General features: G+C 45.5%; 4 protein-coding genes across 25 annotated transcripts in view; 3 read left to right on the forward strand and 1 right to left on the reverse strand.

The window, feature by feature from the left end:
* Window positions 1-1,755: 1,755 nt before the first annotated feature.
* LOC130528704 (GTP cyclohydrolase 1-like) lies at window positions 1,756-3,523 on the forward strand. Its single transcript, XM_057038375.1, has 6 exons — window positions 1,756-2,115; window positions 2,224-2,333; window positions 2,453-2,508; window positions 2,589-2,620; window positions 2,699-2,783; window positions 2,929-3,523. Exons 1-6 carry the CDS (start codon window positions 1,866-1,868, stop codon window positions 3,056-3,058), a joined length of 663 nt encoding a protein of 220 aa, XP_056894355.1. The 5' UTR covers window positions 1,756-1,865; the 3' UTR covers window positions 3,059-3,523.
* A 603-nt stretch (window positions 3,524-4,126) lies between these two features.
* On the forward strand, window positions 4,127-13,474 carry LOC130528394 (phosphatidylinositol 3-kinase regulatory subunit beta-like). 11 transcript variants are annotated; one of them, XR_008951276.1, is made up of 13 exons: window positions 4,130-4,705; window positions 6,189-6,859; window positions 7,691-7,843; window positions 7,959-8,049; window positions 8,126-8,224; window positions 8,568-8,748; window positions 8,868-8,990; window positions 9,064-9,206; window positions 9,306-9,482; window positions 9,587-9,658; window positions 9,860-10,021; window positions 10,102-12,015; window positions 12,049-13,474. XR_008951276.1 is itself a non-coding variant. In XM_057037705.1 (12 exons), exons 2-12 carry the CDS (start codon window positions 6,514-6,516, stop codon window positions 10,289-10,291), a joined length of 1,734 nt encoding a protein of 577 aa, XP_056893685.1. In that variant the 5' UTR covers window positions 4,127-4,705; window positions 6,189-6,513; the 3' UTR covers window positions 10,292-13,474. The 11 variants fall into 11 exon arrangements, 3 of the variants coding, with proteins under 3 accessions (XP_056893685.1, XP_056893683.1, XP_056893682.1); XR_008951275.1 differs by having other exon boundaries at window positions 10,102-12,004; window positions 12,071-13,474; XR_008951277.1 differs by having other exon boundaries at window positions 10,102-12,004; window positions 12,093-13,474.
* An 838-nt stretch (window positions 13,475-14,312) lies between these two features.
* On the forward strand, window positions 14,313-16,168 carry LOC130528395 (gamma-interferon-inducible lysosomal thiol reductase-like). Its single transcript, XM_057037706.1, has 7 exons — window positions 14,313-14,510; window positions 14,936-15,124; window positions 15,197-15,268; window positions 15,346-15,435; window positions 15,522-15,674; window positions 15,777-15,845; window positions 15,947-16,168. Exons 1-7 carry the CDS (start codon window positions 14,376-14,378, stop codon window positions 16,004-16,006), a joined length of 768 nt encoding a protein of 255 aa, XP_056893686.1. The 5' UTR covers window positions 14,313-14,375; the 3' UTR covers window positions 16,007-16,168.
* The window catches only part of pde4cb (phosphodiesterase 4C, cAMP-specific b), a 43,628-nt gene continuing 40,528 nt past the window's right edge, over window positions 16,166-19,265 (reverse strand). For all 12 annotated transcript variants that reach the window (XM_057037695.1, XM_057037690.1, XM_057037692.1 and 9 more), the window contains 2 exons: window positions 18,871-19,053; window positions 16,166-18,743 (listed from right to left, as the gene is read on the reverse strand). In XM_057037695.1, the coding sequence (XP_056893675.1) occupies window positions 18,222-18,743; window positions 18,871-19,053 (705 nt within the window). In that variant the 3' untranslated portion in view covers window positions 16,166-18,221. The remainder of the gene's footprint in view (window positions 18,744-18,870; window positions 19,054-19,265) is intronic.

The following is a 19,265-nucleotide window of genomic DNA, read 5'->3' on the forward strand; positions in this document are numbered from 1 at the left end:
ATTTCCACCTTTTAGCTTAAATACTTCACATTCTCCCCTCCAACTCTGCCAGGTTAGTGGCTGCAGTGCCAATTTAAACAGTACATAGATCAACACTGAAGGTAAGACTTGATCTTTTGGGGAAGAAACAAAAGAAACAAAAGAAACAAAAGAAACCAAAAAAACCAACCCCAAACACGTGAATCTGGAACAACATGGATGCAAAATTGTTTCTTCTCGCTCCACATGAGTGCCTGAGGCCACACAGGCAGATGATTGTTGCTCCTTTTCTTTTTCTGCTGTGACGTGTTGTGTTCGCGTCATGCACATAAAAGACTTAAGTTCACGTTAACAGGAAGAATTACATAAAATAAACAGAAGCATAAAAAATGCAAGGCTACATTTCCAGGACTTCGCGTGATCCGCATTATACACGACTTTCACATGACCTCTGACAACCTGTCCCAGACCTGAGATGACTGCTTGGACACATCAGCCATGTTGACATGTTGACATGCTGACATGGTTACATGCTTACATGGTCACATGCTTACATGCTTACATGGTTACATGCTTACATGGTTACATGGTTACATGCTGACATGGTTACATGCTGACATGGTTACATGCTTACATGCTTACATGGTTACATGCTTACATGGTTACATGGTTACATGCTGACATGGTTACATGCTGACATGCTTACATGCTGACATGGTTACATGCTTACATGCTGACATGGTTACATGCTTACATGGTTACATGCTTACATGGTTACATGCTGACATGGTTACATGCTGACATGGTTACATGCTGACATGCTTACATGCTGACATGGTTACATGCTGACATGCTTACATGCTGACATGCTTACATGCTGACATGGTTACATGCTGACATGCTTACATGGTTACATGCTGACATGGTTACATGCTGACATGCTGACATGCTTACATGCTGACATGGTTACATGCTGACATGCTTACATGCTGACATGGTTACATGCTGACATGCTTACATGCTGACATGCTTACATGCTGACATGGTTACATGCTTACATGCTGACATGGTTACATGCTGACATGGTTACATGCTGACATGGTTACATGCTGACATGGTTACATGCTGACATGCTGACATGGTTACATGCTGACATGGTTACATGCTGACATGGTTACATGCTGACATGGTTACATCATTACATGACAGGGCAAAAGACTTCAGCTATACTGGTCCATTCTATTCGATTCCGTGTGTCAAGCTCAGGGTCAGGTTTCAGGACCTTGTTTTCCAGGAGGGCAGCAAATGTAAACCAAGAATTTTATTATAAAAGATTCCTTCACAGAAGCATGGAAACGCCGTGCAGCTGGGCCGCTTTTAAGAAGCGAGCAACATCAGAAGCAGGATTCATGGTTCAGTGCTTTCTGAAGCAGGAACACGATGCAGGTGGGTCAGGAAGCGGCTGGACGTGTCTCTTCTGTACCCCATCAATGGTCATCGTCTACACACGCTGTCGGATAAAATCCCAGCTACAATCATCATATACTCACGAACATATCATGAGTTACTCTAAGAACCCCAGACCATCTAACCTCCATTAGAGCATATGACTTTTAGGTATTCAAACTCAAGTCACAGGATCATCCAGTGCTGCTCTGTGGTTCTGGTTGCAACGCGGCTCAAAATTGATTCAACCAAGTGTGAAAATCTTAGTAAGGAGGATAATAATCCACATGCTATTATCTCCTGCACACTGTAAACTACTGTGACGCAGTAGCCGAGGGGGGACAGTGATGGGGCTTTTAAAAAGACAGCCCTGAGACAACAGCTGTCCACTGGTGCCGAGCGTCCCGAAGTGTCTTCCAGCGAGGTGACACAGATCCAGCATGATGAGTGAAGTCATCGAGGAGTACTCAAACATGTACATCAACGGTCAGCACAAAGGTCTGTGCAAAGAAGGAAAGGACTGCGACCACTCTGCAAACGCAGACAGAGTGTCCCAGATGGAGAAGTCTTACAAGAACATTCTGACCGAGCTCGGGGAGGACGTCAACCGGGAGGGACTCCTGCGCACGCCGCTGCGCGCCGCCAAGGCCATGCAGTTCCTCACAAAAGGCTACAACGAATCCATCAAAGGTGAGTGTTTCATTGGAGGTAGTTTTACAGCTCTAAAATGTAGGTGTGGGAAAGAGCAACCACGGCTGCACAATGGTGGAGTAAGTAAAGTCCATTTTTGACCCACAGAAATCTTAAACGGTGCCATTTTTGATGAAAACCACGAAGAAGTCGTGATCGTGAAGGATATCGAGATGTTTTCTCTCTGCGAGCATCACCTGGTTCCCTTCTTTGGCAAGGTAAGGTCAAGGTTAAACACAAATCTCAGAATTTTGCAGGTTGTTTTTACTCTGTCAATCACATCTTCTGTAAAGTCATTTTAGGTATATTCAGTATATTTTTTCTGTAAACGTTCCAGGCTCACATAGCTTATCTCCCAAACAAGAAAGTGGTTGGTCTCAGTAAACTGGCCAGGTAGGTAAAAGCTACACACACACACACACACACACACACACAAAGACTTTGTTTTGATTCTTCTCCTTTTGTTTTTCCAGAATTGTGGAAGTTTACAGCAGGAGGTTTCAAGGTAGAACTGCCTCCTACTCTGGAAAGTTTCCTCTTTGTTACTCTCGTGCAAACATTTGTGTTATTTTGTGCTCTACAGTTCAGGAGCGTCTAACTAAACAGATCGCTTCGGCCATCTCTGAGGCGCTGGAGCCCGCTGGGGTGGCGGTGGTGATCGAGGCTGTGTGAGTATCATCCATCCATCCTTTCTCACCCTATAAGGTCCAATTATCCCAGGAATCACCACACACACCATTTTAGAGTTGCATCTTTTTCCTCTTTCTAAAGCTGCATGTTGTGTATTGCCCCCTCTTCCTCTGCCCGTTACAGCCACATGTGCATGGTGATGCGAGGTGTGCAGAAGATGAACGCCAGTACGGTCACAAGCGTCATGTTGGGAAGTTTTAATGAAGACCAAGACCTCAGGAAGGAATTCCTCTCCCTCTTAAAGAAGAATTAAAAACGGTTTCGAATTTGGCCGGCAGCTCAACTGAGGGAATTTTCTTCAAAGCGTCAACTGATGCAAATCAAACAGGATTTGTTGAAAATTTGATCAGGTTGTAGGAAATTAGCGGCTGGTGATAAAGTCTAACCATCGCCTCCCTGGTGCTTCAAGTACAACGTGACGTTTAAAGTAAAAAGTGATTAAAAAAGACAGAAATTTGTATGAGGAATGATGCTATGTGTTAGATTCTGTCATGCATCTTTGGTTTACTGCCTTCATTTGCTGAATGACAACACAAATAAAATAACAGAGGCTGTAAAATGTATACACAAGGTCACGTAGTTTGTTGAGTTTTTCATTATCTGAACTTATTATATGAACGATGATCTGGAATAACAATCACCATGATCTTTAGTCTATTTTTTTGTGATTAAAAACATACGTTGAATAAAAATCATGCATGTAGCTATTCTCGAATGCCAAAGGCTCTGAATAATGTTGGGAATTTGTTATGGATCACATCTACAGCATGAGAAAACTAGGAACAGCCAGAGCAATCCATGCACGCTTTATTCATTTTTAATGTGGAGACCCAGTTTATCTCTCAAATATAACATTCCGACAATCATGCAGCACCGAACCAAATAAATGAATTAAGAATTAAAAAAAACGAATCTTCTATTACAGTGCACAAATCAAATTAAAATCCTAAATGTGCCATCTGTGTTCACGGAACGTCACAAACTTGGGACGGTGTGACGCTGTCTGCCGTTTTGTCCGCGCTGCCCTAACATTTTTTTCCTTCTTTTTTAACCATTTACTTCCACGCCGCTTCTTTCATTATGCTGATGTGTGAAGTGGAACGTAACATTTGAGAGTTGAGAGGTCAGGGGCTCCCGCTGCCTGGATACATACAGTCTAATATTAGAACATTTCCTTGATTTGTTAGCAGCATCTCTGCTGACTCTTGAGCACATGGCAACAGGCCGACCAATAGGATTTCAGGAAAGCATTAAGCCCCCTGCTCTGTATAGCAACAGTGGCATCCTTCCTTTATTTATTTATATGGGAGTTTTTTTATCCCACTGACTCATTCTCATGCTTCGGTCCCCCCACCGTGGTCTCAAACTGTGATAAAGAGTTACGCTGCGAAGAGTAGCGCTGCTCTTTTACCCTTCCGTTACCGGCATTAGCTCTGAAAAGCCAGGGATTTTGCTTTTTGTGCTTTTATTTTCCTCACACACTATATCATTTTTTGATTTTATACTGGTTTTCTGCATTTTCTTTCCTCATAATAAAAGTATAGGCAGCGTGGGAAATGTGCTGGAAAATCTAGTTTTTTGTTGTTTTTTTTTAAAATGAAGACATGAGTGAGGAAGAGAGGGAATGCCCTGAAGAACGGCACCGTGGGAATCTGTAGCACTCCGAGGAGATGGACAACCACCAAATGGAGAGGATCATTCGAACATGGAGGAGAGAGGAAAAGAGGCAGTGTGGGATAGGAGAAATGGAGGGGTGGAGGGACATCAGATGGCGTGAGGACAGAGGCCTGTGGTTGGTTTGATCCAAGCCACGTGTGCGTCTAGCCGTGTCTATTCGTCGCTTCATGATGCCGATGAAACGTCGGCTTCCCCGTCGCCAGGTCCGTCCGTCTTGGCCCAGGTAGGTACGTCCCGTCACATCCTGCTGACATTCCTAACGGCAATTGCCTTTTTCAGGCTGTTATCCGCATCAGAAGTTGCCCCTTCTGAACTTCCGTGCGCGTTCGCTCTCCTAGTTCTTCGGCATTTCAAGCATCGGTACAGGACGGCGAAAGCTTAAAGGCGTTGGGGAATTATGGCGTACATCGGCCGTCTCGTTTTCTAAAATTCGCCATCGTTCGATAACGTGCCCACAAAACTGCAACCAACCGACATCAACGTCACCATCGCTGCATCGACCACTTCGACTGAAATTACCTGGTATTTTATTTAGGAGGGAATCTAAAGATCGCTACAAACTCGACAGTGTTCGTCGTCAAATCCAGAAATTCTTAACCGAAGCATGCGTTTCATTCATTTTTATAACGACAAGCCGACGTGGCAAAGAGGTATTTCTGATTTACTAATATTCATCGAGATTTTTTAAAAAAATTCTCTGGGAAAACCAAAATCGGAGACAAAATATTTGAAGAAACAAAATCATTTTAATCGTCCAGTATTACGACTATGATGGAGTTGGGCTGAAAAAACCCCCCAATTTCAACCCATTATCCATCCAATATAAAATTCACATTTAACTGCTGGGTAAAGTCAAAGTATTTTCGTTGCGGCGCCATTTTCTACGTCACGACTTTTTGGAGAAAGGTTGTGTCTCTATGTGCATTTTATTACCAACAACCAATTGAATAACGTAATTTAAATTTGGGTAACATTTTTATTGCACATTTTTTTGGGGAAAATATAGTTAAATTATTGGTGTCAACAGGATATATAGAGTAACCGGGGTAATAAACTGCTGGCTAATCCCAGATGTTAACGGCAGGAAGAGGATTAACATCCCAATTCTTTATGATGTAATGTGATCCATAACATGACACTACGCTGGCATTATATAACAAGTCTTTTCCTGTGCTGGACCGTCCCGTGAGAGAATTATTTTAATCATCATGGTTGCTGATCAGGGGATGATATTGGCTGTAATAAATAATCTGGGTTGGTTAAATTGTGTGCGTTGGTAAATATTTTAACCTCTGGGGCAGCAGGATATTAGAAAATAATCCAAGATTGCCATATATAGCAATATATATAAATAATATTACTCTTTCTCCAGTCATAATGTTATCTTTTCTTTGCGTTTCCAACTTTGATATTGACTGAAAAAGTGCTGTAATCTGAAGCATGAAATTAATTATCGCCACTGTAAGAAAGTCCTAATGCACTGGAGGAAGTGAGGTCGCTGCAGCGGCGTGTGCAAACCAACATATACTCTTTAAATACGTAAAATGGCGACCGCAGCGGTTAATATAACACTCTAAAGCGATGCCTACGACATTAAAAGCAATGCATATCTAAATATTAATAGAGAAAATTAGAGTCACACTGCAGATATTCAGGTGTTGAGGAGATCACGGTGGTGAGTGCTGACTGCTCTTTTCTTGTTTTAGGCTCTATGACATCAAATGAAAAAAGCAAATGATGAGGAATCTTGTGCATTTTTAAGATCAAAACGTGTCAAAAATGTCACTGGAGCAAGCACTCGCCAGTAAAACACTCCCCAGATATGAATCCCTTTAATAGAGAGACTAAGATGCAACAGCGCTCACCGCTCCGCGATAAAGAAACAAACTCCTAAGCGTGGAAGAGGAGGAAGACACTGGCAATGTCATCGCACTGCTCTTCAATGACGTTACAGCGGAGTGTCGGGATGAAGACGTTGCTCTACCTCCACAACACAGGGCAGCCTTGAGTCTTTGCATCGTCCCTCCGTCTATGCTCAGCCATGAGCGCGTCTATGAGCTGATATCATGTGTCTCTAACCCTGACGCATCAGCGCCTGAACACGACCACAAGACCTGCCGCGTCTTTGCTATGAAAATGGAGGAAGATGGTTCCCAGCTGGGAGCACACCAGGAGCTCCAGCCAGCTGATTACCCAACGTCATCTTTAGCATCACTGTGTCTGACGGAGGAGGCTGCAGTCATCAGCCGGAGCGCCGACCATATGGTGGATAATCCCGAGCCCCATTCTGGATTTCCTGAGATGATGTCGTCACAGAGCACCCAATCAAAACAGCAGAAAGAGAGCACCAACGTTGAGCCTTGCCCAGCGGTTCACGGTAAGGTTTACTGAGCTATTGATGCTGGCATTCTGGTTATAACAACTCACTAATACAGGAAACAAATATGAATGAACGAATATTCTAATATTGCCGTGCAGCGGTGGACCAATGCTAGTGAGCTTTTGCAGAACCTTGCTGATTAACGCTATCGCTCAGAGAAAAACATCAGATTTTGTTAGCAGCCTTTCAGAAGTGGGGCGTGGAGAATAGTTTCACGTGTTTACGCCATTTCTAATTTTATAACAAGATGTTCACGATTCCTCGAATTCACAGTACGGCCTGCCGAAGCAATTTAATGCATCTCCAAGCATGCTGTCACAAGTGCTGGAGACATCAACTGCTTCCAGCTTGGCCTCCAATGACACATGCGTATCAACACGCAGAACGCTCCAACATGCCCGTTTAGTCACACGCCGGTTCCCAAATCACGGACTCTATAAGACACAAAGCCGTTCTTTGTTTACTAGACACCTGATGAACACGTACGGGGCAGTAAACACAAACAAGCACAGTGGTACGTCAGCTCCAGTCCTTCGGGCCGACATGGCATCCCATTGCTGACAGCTGTTGTTTGTTAGGCGAGGCGAGGCATGCTGGGCAGCGGGCCGCACCGCGCGTGGGTCAGTATTCCCGAGTACGGAGGAGTGCCTGTTCTGGTATTCCAGGCGAGCCACAGTGTCATGTGTCAGCAGACGAGTCTGTACAAATTCTCCCGCCTGGTGTTCGACCAGGCAGCCAAACGATCACTCTCGCAGGGCCACGGAGCGTAGGTGCAGATCGTCAACGGCCTCTTCTGACACCACGACTTAACGGCGGGTCGCTGTACAGTTGATGTTGCAGAGTGGATGGAGCCAAAGATGAACCAAAGCGAGAGCGAGGGCCAGTCCTGCACCCTGACGGCGGTCCTGCGGGACCTGTCCGTCCCTGCCGAGCACGACGACGTCTTTTTAGATCAGAGAACAAACACCACCAAGGAGGGAGGTACGAACCAGCACCCGCTCGCTTCCGAATATCTGTAAATGTTTTCTCGATGCCACAAATTTGTGTGACTATTTGCGTTTTTTTTACCCCACCAAATTTAAAACGAAGAAAGAAGAAAACACGGCTACAGTGACGGGAGCATGTGACCGCAGCTCCGAGGACGACAATCTGTCCGACGTGGAGTGGTACTGGGGGAGTATCTCAAGGTCCGTAATACGTCACTACGGCGATAATTTGGAGGCTTGTTTAGACCATTGTAGTAACTGACCCATTTGTGTGCAGGGAAGAGGTTAATAGTATGATGAGAAACACTCCTGATGGCACGTTCCTGGTCCGGGATGCTTCCAGTAAAGTTAAAGGGGAATACACCCTCACATTAAGGTAACTGGTGTTAAGATTATGTGTAAAGATGGTAGATACCAATATATCTGTGCTTAAACATTGTACTTGAATGTAAATGCAGTGTGAATGCCAAGAAACTGCGCCTTGGCATTCCTGTTGGTTCTTCCCAACAATCCCACGCCACGGCCAGGCCACTCCCAGCAGGAGAGTGTGCAGTGCCAGAGCTGGAATACCATTTTGGAATATTTCAGCAATGGCTGCAGGAGGCAGATAGCTCCTACACAGCTGCCCCGAGAGGCAGCAGGAGGGCAGATCCAATATCAGGAATGTGATTCTGGAGTTAATTTGCAGCTTTGTGATGGTTCTGTTTCCACACTGGCAGGAAAGATGGTTCCAACAGACTGATAAAGATCTTCAACAAGCAAGGAAGGGTTGGCTTCACTGAGCCGCTGGCCTTCCCCTCTGTGGTGCACCTCATCCAGTATTACCAGAACAGGTCCCTGGCCCAGTACAATGCCAAACTGGACACACGGCTGTTGTACCCCGTATCAAGACACCAACAGGTGAGTTCATGGTGCCTTCAAACCAAAACAAAATCTTTTTTTGATCAATAAAGCCGAACTTCACCTTCGCAAAAAAGCCTAATCTCGCTCCCAACCAAAATAAATGTATGTTCCCACAGCAGGTTGTCATGGAGATCAACATTGAAGCCGTGGGACAGCAGCTGAGGATGTTACAGGATCAATACAAAGAGAAGAGCAAAGAGTACGACCGTCTGTATGAGAAGTTCAACCAGACGTCACAGGTGTGACACGTTCTGCGCTTCCTCGGGTGACTATAGCAGAGACGGGGTAACGGTCTTCTGTCATTCCTCTCAGGACTTGCAGAGTAATCGGACGGCCATAGAGGCTTTCGGCGAAATAATTCGCATCTTTGAGGAGGAGTGTGAAACTCAGGAACGCTACAGCAAGGAATATATCGACATGTTCCTCACATTAGACAACGGGGCAGAAACCGACAAGTATGCTTCCCAAAACCATGAGCTGCAACCATCCTCAACTTTCTTCTGCATTTTTACCCTTGGCCAGTATGAACTGTCTTCGTCCCCGTCTCTTCCCAGGATCCAAAGCGGTTCAGACGAGCTGCAGTCGCGGGTGGAGGAGATCCACAGCAGCAAGAAAAAGCTGGAGGAGGAGCTGAGGAGTAAAGCGCTGGCTCACATGGAGATGGACAAGAAAATCAACAGCCTGAGGCCTGACCTGATGCAGCTGAGGAAGCTCCGAGATCAGTACCTGCTGTAAGATCCTCGGGTGGCGCGTTTAATGATGGAGACCAAGTTAACATATAGCGCAAATACAGTACTCCAACCATCAATGTTTGTGTTTTCTCTGCATTTCAAAGGTGGCTCACCCAGCAGGGCTTTAGACAGAGTCAGATCAACGACTGGTTGGGCATCAGGAACGAAGAAGAGGAGTGAGTACCGACTATTTTACCTCTTTACTCTCCTGTTACAATTATTAGCATCGCATTTGCTGTCAAAGATTTAAAATGCAACTGGACTGCAGTAGCAGCACTCAACCACTAGGGGCAAACATTTCTAATGTGAATTGAGTAAAGCCCCATAAACACAAGCTCTCAATAAAAGGTTTTTTTCTTCTTTGTAAAATCCTCCAGCCCGTACACCCTCGCAGACGATACCCACCAGGAGGAGAGGAGCTGGTACGTCGGGAATATGAAACGGAAGGAGGCGGAGGAGCTGCTGAAGGGACGAAGGGACGGGACCTTCTTGATCAGGGACAGCCAGACTCAAAGGGGCTCCTTTGCCTGCTCAGTTGTGTGAGTCACGTGATTATTTGCAGGTTTTAATCATCTTTGCTGACGGCGCATGAAAACGTGGCTTTTTTTTCCAATAACAGTGTGAATGGGGATGTGAAGCACTGCATGATCTACAGGACGTCCACAGGGTACGGCTTTGCCGAGCCCTACAACCTGTACTCCTCGCTGAGGGACCTGGTCCTCCACTATCGCCACACATCCCTGATCCAACACAACCAGCAGCTGAATGTAACCCTGGCCTGGCCCGCTCTCAGCCAGCAGCCCAGCTGAGAAACACCAGCACGCCACCCTGATGGCGCTTTTCCCAAAGCTTCAGCGCATCAGCACCGTTACCGACGCCGTCGACACCAAACATTGTTCAGGGGTTCTAAAATCCAACACCGGTGAGACGTTACAGGACACACAAACACAAAATCAAGTTTCAAAGACGACACGAGTCACAAATGTGGGATCAAAAACGCCACCGTCCGCAGCATCAATCAGATATTGTCGTTATCAAGAGCTCGACGATTCGAATCCGAACGTTGAACAAATCAGGAGTTTACAGCACGCACCCGTAACTATTTAAGCTACCGTCAACTTTCGTGACGCACCAGATTATGACCAGATTTAACGGATCTTGTGGGACAAATTTTTCTGTCCAACGACACTCAAACGATTTTTAGTTTTGCGTAAACGGTAGCGGCGTCTTCGATGTCCAGCCGCGGCGTCTGATGCGGTTTTGGGAACCTGAGCTCAGGATGCAACTCTGCAGTTCCCAGCAAACACACACTACGCGCACGGAGCGAGCGGTGTGTTAATCAAAACCTGCAGAGACACACAAGCACTTTATCCAGAACACAGTACAACCGTTTGGACTCCGATGCGTTGGCTGAGGTGTTTTTGCACAAAAACCACGAGCAGCGACAGAAGGCTCGGCGTTGCCCCCTTTTCCATCCTTTGCGTCGCCACAACGTTGCGTAGCAACAAGGCGGTAAAGTCATAGTTGTGTGTCGGTGGATGCATGTCAACAACAGCACAAGAATCCTGGTGAGCTTTTTTTTAAAAAAACAAACAAAAAAGACGATTCTGCGGTTAACCTACGAGGCTTCCTTCACTCATAAACACGTTTAAGAATTAACTTAAAAGATCAACTCCAATGAAAATAATAGAAAAACAACTTCCTGCCTTTGGTTTTGCACTGAATGTTTTAAGGTACAGAGATAAAATATAACACCCCCCTGTACTAAGAATGACTGAACTATGCAGGTATGTAGCGAAACAAATCCAGCTAACGTGGACCAAATAAGACTATTTCAGGAAATTAGGATAAAACGATTATATTTGACGATCTTCTTTTGATACCTGGGCATGTTTGAACTGAAAGTGTTTACATTTCAGGCCTGTCTGGGTCCGGGACCCCCGGACTCTTTTTATGGTGCACTTTGTGAGAGAAGCTGTGGGTGACAGTGAATCCAACTATTTTTATAAGAGAATATAAGACACAAGTTAAATATTTAAACAGATTTAGTTTCCCCGTTTACATATACAAACACACAACGACTCATCTGAAGGACGTTACGGCGAGATACTGTTCTGATACCACTTCTGGTAGTTATATTCCATCACCAGCTGTAAACATGTTGTTTTGTTTTTGTTTGTTTTTTTTGGGGGGGGGGGGTCTTTACTTTGCGACCATCTTTGGTGCTAAACACTGAAAATGCACATCACCGAGATCACCCGTCAATCACAACACACAGTGTGGGGGGACAGAGTGGGGACGGGAGGGGGGCAGGCTGGAGACAGGTGGGGGACAGGCTGAAGACAGGTTGGGGAAAGGTTGAAGACAGGTTGGGGACAGGTGGGGGAAAGGTTGAAGACAGGTTGGGGACAGGTGGGGGAAAGGTTGAAGACAGGTTGGGGACAGCTTGAAGACAGGCTGAGGACAGGTTGGGGACAGCTTGAAGACAGGCTGAGGACAGGTTGGGGACAGCATGAAGACAGGTTGGGGACAGGTGAGGGATAGGTTGCGGACAGCTTGGGGACAGGTTCGGGACAGCATGAAGACAGGCTGAAGACAGGTTGGGGACAGGTTGGGGACAGGTTGGGGACAGGTGGACCTAATGCCAAATTTTACCAAATATCCTCCGATCTGTGGCGACAGAACTAAGAATTGACTAAAATGATGGCGTCCTTGGATGCGTCGGCCTCTGCAGCACCTGGACATCTGTCCCGCCACAACTTATTGCACACAGAATATCCTGATCAATAAAGTAAATAATATAGAATATCCTGATCATTAAAGTATATAATATAGAATATCCTGATCATTAAAGTATATAATATATAATATCCTGATCAATAAAGTATATAATAAATAAAATCCTGACCATTAAAGTATATAATATATAATATTCTGATCAATAAAGTACATCTAGAACTTGAAGTTTAAATGCGTACGTTCCACTTCAGGACAGACCTAATGAAGTGTGACGATCAGATTAAACTGCTCCACTGGGGAGTTTCCATTTGCACACAGGTGTGGAAAAAAGGTGAGGAGAGAAAAAATAAAAATAAAAATAAAGCATCTCTTGTGAACTTTTAGAACAGCGAGTGTGTAGAGTCACATTTTTAATGTCTGTGCACACGTTTCTGTTTGTGGCCGTCTGAACCTCTCCTGTGCAGAACAAAACCAGTTGATTTTTGACATTTATCCAGCCAGTAAGATGATATTTAACATAAAAGGCGGTAAAAAAAAAAAAGCATTTTATTTTCATTTGCCTGTTGTGAAAGTACCTGATTACAGAGTCGAGGCTTGTTTTTCAGTTGTGTAACCGAGGTTGAGATGTGGAGGTTTTGGTGAATTAGAGAACAGCTGATGAGTTTATAACAGGTGATTCTGAGATTGTGCAGGTAAAAAGTTAGAACAGCTGCCCTGATTCAACATTAGCAATAAAGAGATTTGGTTACTGCCAGACACAAAACACGCAGAAAACAACCAACTCTGGGGAGACTGCTTCTGTTTTCCATCTCACTTCAAATGCGTAATTGTTTTAGTCTAATGCACAATATATCTAGAGGGTCTGGTTTATATCCGAGCCGTGCACATGATCAAATACCTCTATCTGTCCAGTCATACTTGTAGTAATTAGTAAGAGTTCAAATGTTGTTTCTGTAACTCTGACTTTTTAATTTTTACATTGTGACTCCGAGGACTTGTGTTTCTCCTTAAATGTGAATGCATCAAATGTCCTTTGTTATTAGCTTGCTACGATTCGAGAAAATACTGTCAATGTAAATGTTTCTTTGCTGTATGGATTAATCCATAGGGTACCGGTGTTCTGCAGTAGCTTGTGTTTCCTTTAGGAGTCTTATCAGAGAAGATAAATGATTGATTTGATGTTTAAAAATAAAAACAGAACAGAATTGTTCATGTATGCACTTTCAGATTATGGAATAAATTGGAGACGATGAGTGGTTGTGTTTTAATTTAGGGTTAATGGAGTAAAGTGAGTAAAGCGCACACGCACGCACACGCACACGCACCCAAAATGCAAAAGGCCTTGAGGTGAAATGTTGCTATAAATTCTAAAGAAACTTTCCACAAATCAGCAGAATTAAAATCATCTTCTATGCACAGCAGCATTGACACATCCTATGAACATTAGTCTTCCTACCTGTACGACATCCTCCAGTTTGACACGAAGTCTTCAGCGAAGTTAAAAGTAAATAGTCCAAAGCAGCAGTCACTGCTAAAATACGTGTTTTTTTGTTTTTTTTAAATGCTAACAAAATAAATCCGTGGTCAGCTAGATAGCTCAGTAGCTACCTGGAACGATCCGACCAGGTGCTTAATTGTGTCTTCATTGTGTTTCGAATCAGCTTTTTGGAGTGGATCCAATTTTCTGTGACATAAATCGCGATCTTAAGCATTTCATACCACTCTTTACCTATAGTGCCAACAACGTTTTGCTCGACTGTGAAGTTTCGGGTTTACAATGAGAATGAGGAGTATATAACCCAGCGCCGCCGCTAGGGGGCGGCAGGGTGCTCTATAGATGTGGGCTACTGCCCCGGGATTTCGGAACTCCTATTTTCTTTTTCTTTGTGTATCGGCATAAGTTTCTTTTTCATATATATCACTGAATAATCATAATAATGATCACAATAGATGCGATAAAAATAAGCAAATAAATGTTTTTAAAGAAGTTATTCTTGTTTATTTCTTAAATACTGATGATATTGACAAATTTCCGATGGTCAGCGAAGGGAGCACTGGTGATGACGGCGATGTTGATGATGAAGATGATGATTACTGCGGCTCTGGGGAGGAGCAGGCTTGCATTAGTGAGTGTAGACAGTTTGGTTGTCCAACATGAAGCCGTGGGGGCTGCTGGTGCTGTCTTTGCTCCTCTGCCCTGAGCGGTGCGGAGCGTCTCATCCCAAACCGGCCTGCCGGTATCCTCCATCCCAGTGGTGTCGGTCCCTGGAGATAGCCCTCCAATGTAGGGTGAGTACGGCGCACTCACTGGCTTGAAGTTTTCTGAAAGTAACATTTTAAGGCCAAAAAGTTGTTTTTTTCTTTGTGAAATAATGTTGTTCGTTCGAGGTAAGAAATGTTTTTAAAGCGTGGGACATTGATTATTGTTAAAAAGGGTCAATGCACATATGGCGAACAGCAAAAGTACAATTTTCAAAGCTTCTGAACTTTAATGGGAGTCATGCTCTGGAAATTGAACACCAGTGGGTCTTCATGTGACCGAGACAGAATCTCAGGATCAAATCACATAATTAGTTTATGTGATTAGAGATTTTAAAACATTACAAAAAAAACAAAAAAACGTTTGAAAAGCCAGTCCCCTCATTGGGTTCTAGTTATCTCATTTTGCCTCTATAAGTGACACTTGTTGCCTAAGTAGAAGAGCTTGTCTGCAGGTCCAGAAGCAGTGTATGGAGCTGACTGCCACCGGGCCAGACCGGTCCGTGTCCCCTGTTGCTGTCACCCTGTATTACCAGAGTTTGTGTCCAGGCAGCAGAGTCTTCATCAGCCAGCAGCTCTTCCCCACCTGGAGCATGCTGCAGGACATCATGACCGTGACTCTGGTGCCGTACGGAAACACCAAGGTACCGAGAACCTTTCAGAGGACGCCTAAAAAGTACGGACCCCCGGTAAATGTGAGTGTCTTCCCCTTGCAGGAGGTTCCGTCAGCAAACTCTCCCTTCGTCTGTCAGGGTGGGGAGCCCGAGTGCCTGGGAAACATGATCGAGGTTATCGCCGTGTCTCATTTCAAAAGAATGAATGCCAAAAACACAATTCGCGTGGACTGATCCATCCCGTCCTCCAGGCCTGCATCGTCCATTTGACTGGACCCTCGTCCCTGCAGACCATCTACTGCATGGAGGCGGCCGCAGACCCCCTCACAGCTGCCCGGCCCGTGAGTGTCTGCAACACCAAACAGGAACCCAAACAGGAACCCGCGGGTTCAAAGCTGCGGCTGACGTCCCTGTCCTGCTGTCTCAGTGTCTCCAGCTGTACGCTCCCTCCGTCTCCTGGTCCACCCTTGATTCCTGTGTGAAGGGAGGCCTGGGCCACCGGCTGATGCACGCCAACGCTGCCATGACCAGGGCGTTGAGCCCCGCCCACCTGCACGTACCCTGGGTCACTTTCAACGGGGTAAAACTGTTCTAACCCTTCGAATTCTGCTGCAGGGTTCTTTATTAAAGGTCGCACAACGATGTGGCCGGTCTGGTAAGGATGTGAGTGTTGTGGTTTCAGGAGTACACAGCAGAGCGTGAGACCAAGGCCATGTCGTCCCTCTTCCAGCTGGTCTGCCAACTCTACCAGGTGATGTTTGTGACTCGAACCGTGAAGGCGAGGCTTCCTCGGCAGACGCCATCAGAACGTGGGGATAAACCTGCTGCTGTTGTATCTGACCTTGCTTTCAGGGGGTGAAGCCGGCGGCCTGCACCGGCGCTCCGGTCAGGCTGGACAGGAGCTTCTGCTGAACACCACGACAGCAACGCCACCACGTTTGCTGCCTGCACGGAGATGAACTAACAGCAAATTAGCTACGTAAAAGCACACTAACATGTTCGAAGGTTCTGATCTTTCTATTAGAAACCCGTTCGTATATCTGACGTAATAAAGAAAGGATCTAAGAATCCTGATTTTTATAGAATTTATTGGCACCTCCTGCTTAAAACACCCTGTGCTCCCAAGAATCTTTTGGCTTAAAATAAGAAATGAAAACAATTGTCTTCGACTAAGAACCTTGGAGTGGCAGATGCGTGTAAATTATACTTGATTCTTAGGCTCCAAAACATCATGTCCAGTATTACAGTACTTTGTCTCAACGGGTAAGAATAAATACAGACGTTTGCACGACACAGACTGAGAACAGACAGCATAAAACATGAAGGTTGGCAGTTATCAACAGCAAAGGCTCGCTGACGGAGGACGGCGTCGGTGTCCCCTGGACGAGGCGCGCTCCAACGTGTCCATGTTACAATCATCTGCTTACAGACATCTGCTCCCAATCTCAGGAACATTCCTCAACGTGTTTTTGTCTTCGATGTGGCTCCTCTTTAAGGGTCACCTGACCAGAGTCGGAGAGTTTGGTCTATCGATGATCTGAGGTGTGAAGTTGGGGGTGAAAACACACACAAAAACCCAGAACCACTCGGGTTTATATTGCATCTGCAACCAACAAACCGCGGTGAATTATATTTTACACATATGTGATGTCAAGTTTTCTCGATGAATGTGGACATTTCTTTTAAAAAAGCTTTCACGTGTAAGGCTGAGCGGCTACTTTAGTGGAGCCGTGTTTTCTGTATGTGGTGCGTGACTATTTCCTGCCCTTTAACCGCGCTGTCGCACAAAAACCCCATCAACTATGAACGATGAATAACGTTGACATGGATCGTAAAAAGTAGCTTCTAAGTCTCTGACTTTGACACATTTGTCAGGTCAAAATGGTTTTTAAAAAAGGTCCAGCGTGGTGGGCTGGCAGGTTTTAGTGTGTTCGCTTCACAGTCGTCCCAGTCGAGCGCAGGTACATGGAGCACTTCAATGTGAATCTGGGAGATCCTTTCATGTCTGTAGTCAGACAACATCAAAGCAAACCCAGTGGTAACAGAGCAATTTGTCTCTAATACGAGTTAAACAAAACAAATTGACGGCGGTACGACGAGGAAAAGGATTTTGGGGCACTCGGGGAGGTTATTAGTATTAAAGAGTAAAGTGCAGCCCAGCAGATGTGATTGGTTGAGAGTAGTAGGCATACGGCAGGTGAAGCCCTTTGTGTGTGGGAGCAGAAGAGCTGCAGGGCAGAGAGGGTAAAGTGCTACAGCGGACTGGAGGCACCCTGATTTAAAAGCTCAAACACAGACCAAACCAGAAACATATGTTTACGGAACAGCTCGGAAAACCTAAAACCACCATTTAAAATCTTCTAAAAAAGAACAAAAAAACAGATGGTGTCTTCAGGTGGCGAGACTGTGTCCGTGTCCAGTCTCTGCAGTGCGGGAAGCTGGTTTAAATAAATATCATTCCATTGCTTCCGTCTCTCTTAAAGGGTTTGAATTAAATACGAGTCAGGTTTCAGCTGGGTCTGACTCAGAGGTCATCAGACTGGTCCAGGGTCAGATCAGGGGTACCCTCTGCATCCATGCTACATCAGATCTGCGTTCCTCTCCATACCCTGAGGCTTACGTCCATAGTTTCATTTGCTGCACATCACCAAAACATAAACAATAACTCATAACCCGCGTCCTTCTTGAGGGAAAAATAAACTTTAAAAAAAATAAAGAAAAACATGATGCAAAATAATTTCCAAGACCCTGTTAAAGCAGAGCAGTCCTCATGTCCTCAGTCCTCAGCTGCTCATGTCCAGACGGTTCAGGGAGGATCTTCTTCCTCTGGAGAAGATCATCATCACCGTTTTGATCCATCCTCCCTCCCAGTTATTCAGCATACTGGGACCTGAAGCTACCATGAAGCAGGGCCAGACAAACGGGCCAATCAGCCACACACAGAGTGACTAAATTCAATTCTAAAACATAAATTAAAAGAGAGGGGAGTGCCCCTCTGTTCTGCAGGGAGGGTGTCTCCAGTGTAAAGGGACTGTAATCATTTTACAGACATTATCTGTTAAGGCGTGCCCTGCCTCCGTCTCAATCCCACCAGCACTTTCCAGGGCTGGGTAGATCGTGCTGGCTGTTATGTGCCCGTACGCGGGTGCTCCACCCCCTCCCTCTCCTGGTTCAGTTCTCCATCCCTGTCGGTGCTCTCCTGCCCCACTGACCCACGCAGCCTGTGTGGGCTCTGCACCGACATGGCAATCCGGTTCATGGTCCGCACTGGGTGAGGCGACGGGGGACGGTACCTGCAGGGGTCTGGCGAGGAGGCTGGAGGGGAATCCTGGTGCCACTCCTCACCTGACTCCTTTTGGCTCTCCAGCTCAGATTCCACCTCATCCTCCTCCTCCTCCTCCAAAGTGAGTTCAAACTGAAACTTGTCCCCTCCACCTCCTAAAGGAACGGCCTCTCCCGCTGCTACAGCCCCTCCTCCTGACCCCTTTGCGTCGTGTTCAGGGCTGGAAGGTGATGGGCTGCGGGGGATCATGCTCTGGTACCACTCTCTGTTGTCCTCCAGCGTGTCCAAGATTTCCTGAGCATCTGGATGCACCAGATCGGCCCAGGTTTCCCAAAGAGGGTGGACAATGTAGTCGATGAAGCCCACCTAAAACCATATTTACAACAAACGGTTTTTAAAAAGCCAAATGAAGTGAACAGTATTTGAGGACAAAATGTTGATATTCAGCATTCTTTTCTTTTATATGTCTCCTCTTTATGTCAGAAGTTCATACCTGGCTCTTCTCTATGGAAGCGTTGTGCTTGTCACACATGGGACTGATCTCCATGCCTTTATCCCGCTCCCGATCTCCCTGTGTAAAAAACTCCCTCATGATACGGTCCGTCCACCTTCTGTACAGCTCCAGCGGTTTTGTTGGGTTGCTCAGGTCAGCACAATGGACAATGTTCTGCAGAACCTGAGGAAAAAAGAGGTACAATGATCATTTAAGTTCACTGGCGATTACGATACGTTTCTGATGCAGTAACAACATCACACCAGCAGAGGGAAGCAAATGACCATCAGCGCATGGAGGCTCGTGTCTTGTAATACTGATAAATCTCAAATAAGATTTAGATACTTTTTTTATTAAATCAAAACCGTAGCCAACAATAAGGCCAACCAGTGGAA

This window comes from Takifugu flavidus, chromosome 7 (assembly GCF_003711565.1).
Source record: "Takifugu flavidus isolate HTHZ2018 chromosome 7, ASM371156v2, whole genome shotgun sequence".
Lineage (NCBI taxonomy): Eukaryota > Metazoa > Chordata > Actinopteri > Tetraodontiformes > Tetraodontidae > Takifugu > Takifugu flavidus.

Bases quoted from the DNA above. Each gene is read 5' to 3' on its own strand.
- LOC130528395 (XM_057037706.1), top strand. From the start codon at position 14,376: ATGAAGCCGTGGGGGCTGCTGGTGCTGTCTTTGCTCCTCTGCCCTGAG. The intron at 15,125-15,196 runs GTACCGAGAACC...TTCCCCTTGCAG, and splicing joins TGCCGTACGGAAACACCAAG to GAGGTTCCGTCAGCAAACTC. The intron at 15,846-15,946 runs GTGATGTTTGTG...CCTTGCTTTCAG, and splicing joins TGGTCTGCCAACTCTACCAG to GGGGTGAAGCCGGCGGCCTG.
- LOC130528394 (XM_057037703.1), top strand. From the start codon at position 6,514: ATGCTCAGCCATGAGCGCGTCTATGAGCTGATATCATGTGTCTCTAAC. The intron at 8,050-8,125 runs GTCCGTAATACG...ATTTGTGTGCAG, and splicing joins TACTGGGGGAGTATCTCAAG to GGAAGAGGTTAATAGTATGA. The intron at 9,207-9,305 runs GTATGCTTCCCA...GTCTCTTCCCAG, and splicing joins AACGGGGCAGAAACCGACAA to GATCCAAAGCGGTTCAGACG.
- LOC130528704 (XM_057038375.1), top strand. From the start codon at position 1,866: ATGATGAGTGAAGTCATCGAGGAGTACTCAAACATGTACATCAACGGT. The intron at 2,621-2,698 runs GTAGAACTGCCT...TGTGCTCTACAG, and splicing joins TTACAGCAGGAGGTTTCAAG to TTCAGGAGCGTCTAACTAAA. The intron at 2,784-2,928 runs GTGAGTATCATC...TGCCCGTTACAG, and splicing joins GCGGTGGTGATCGAGGCTGT to CCACATGTGCATGGTGATGC.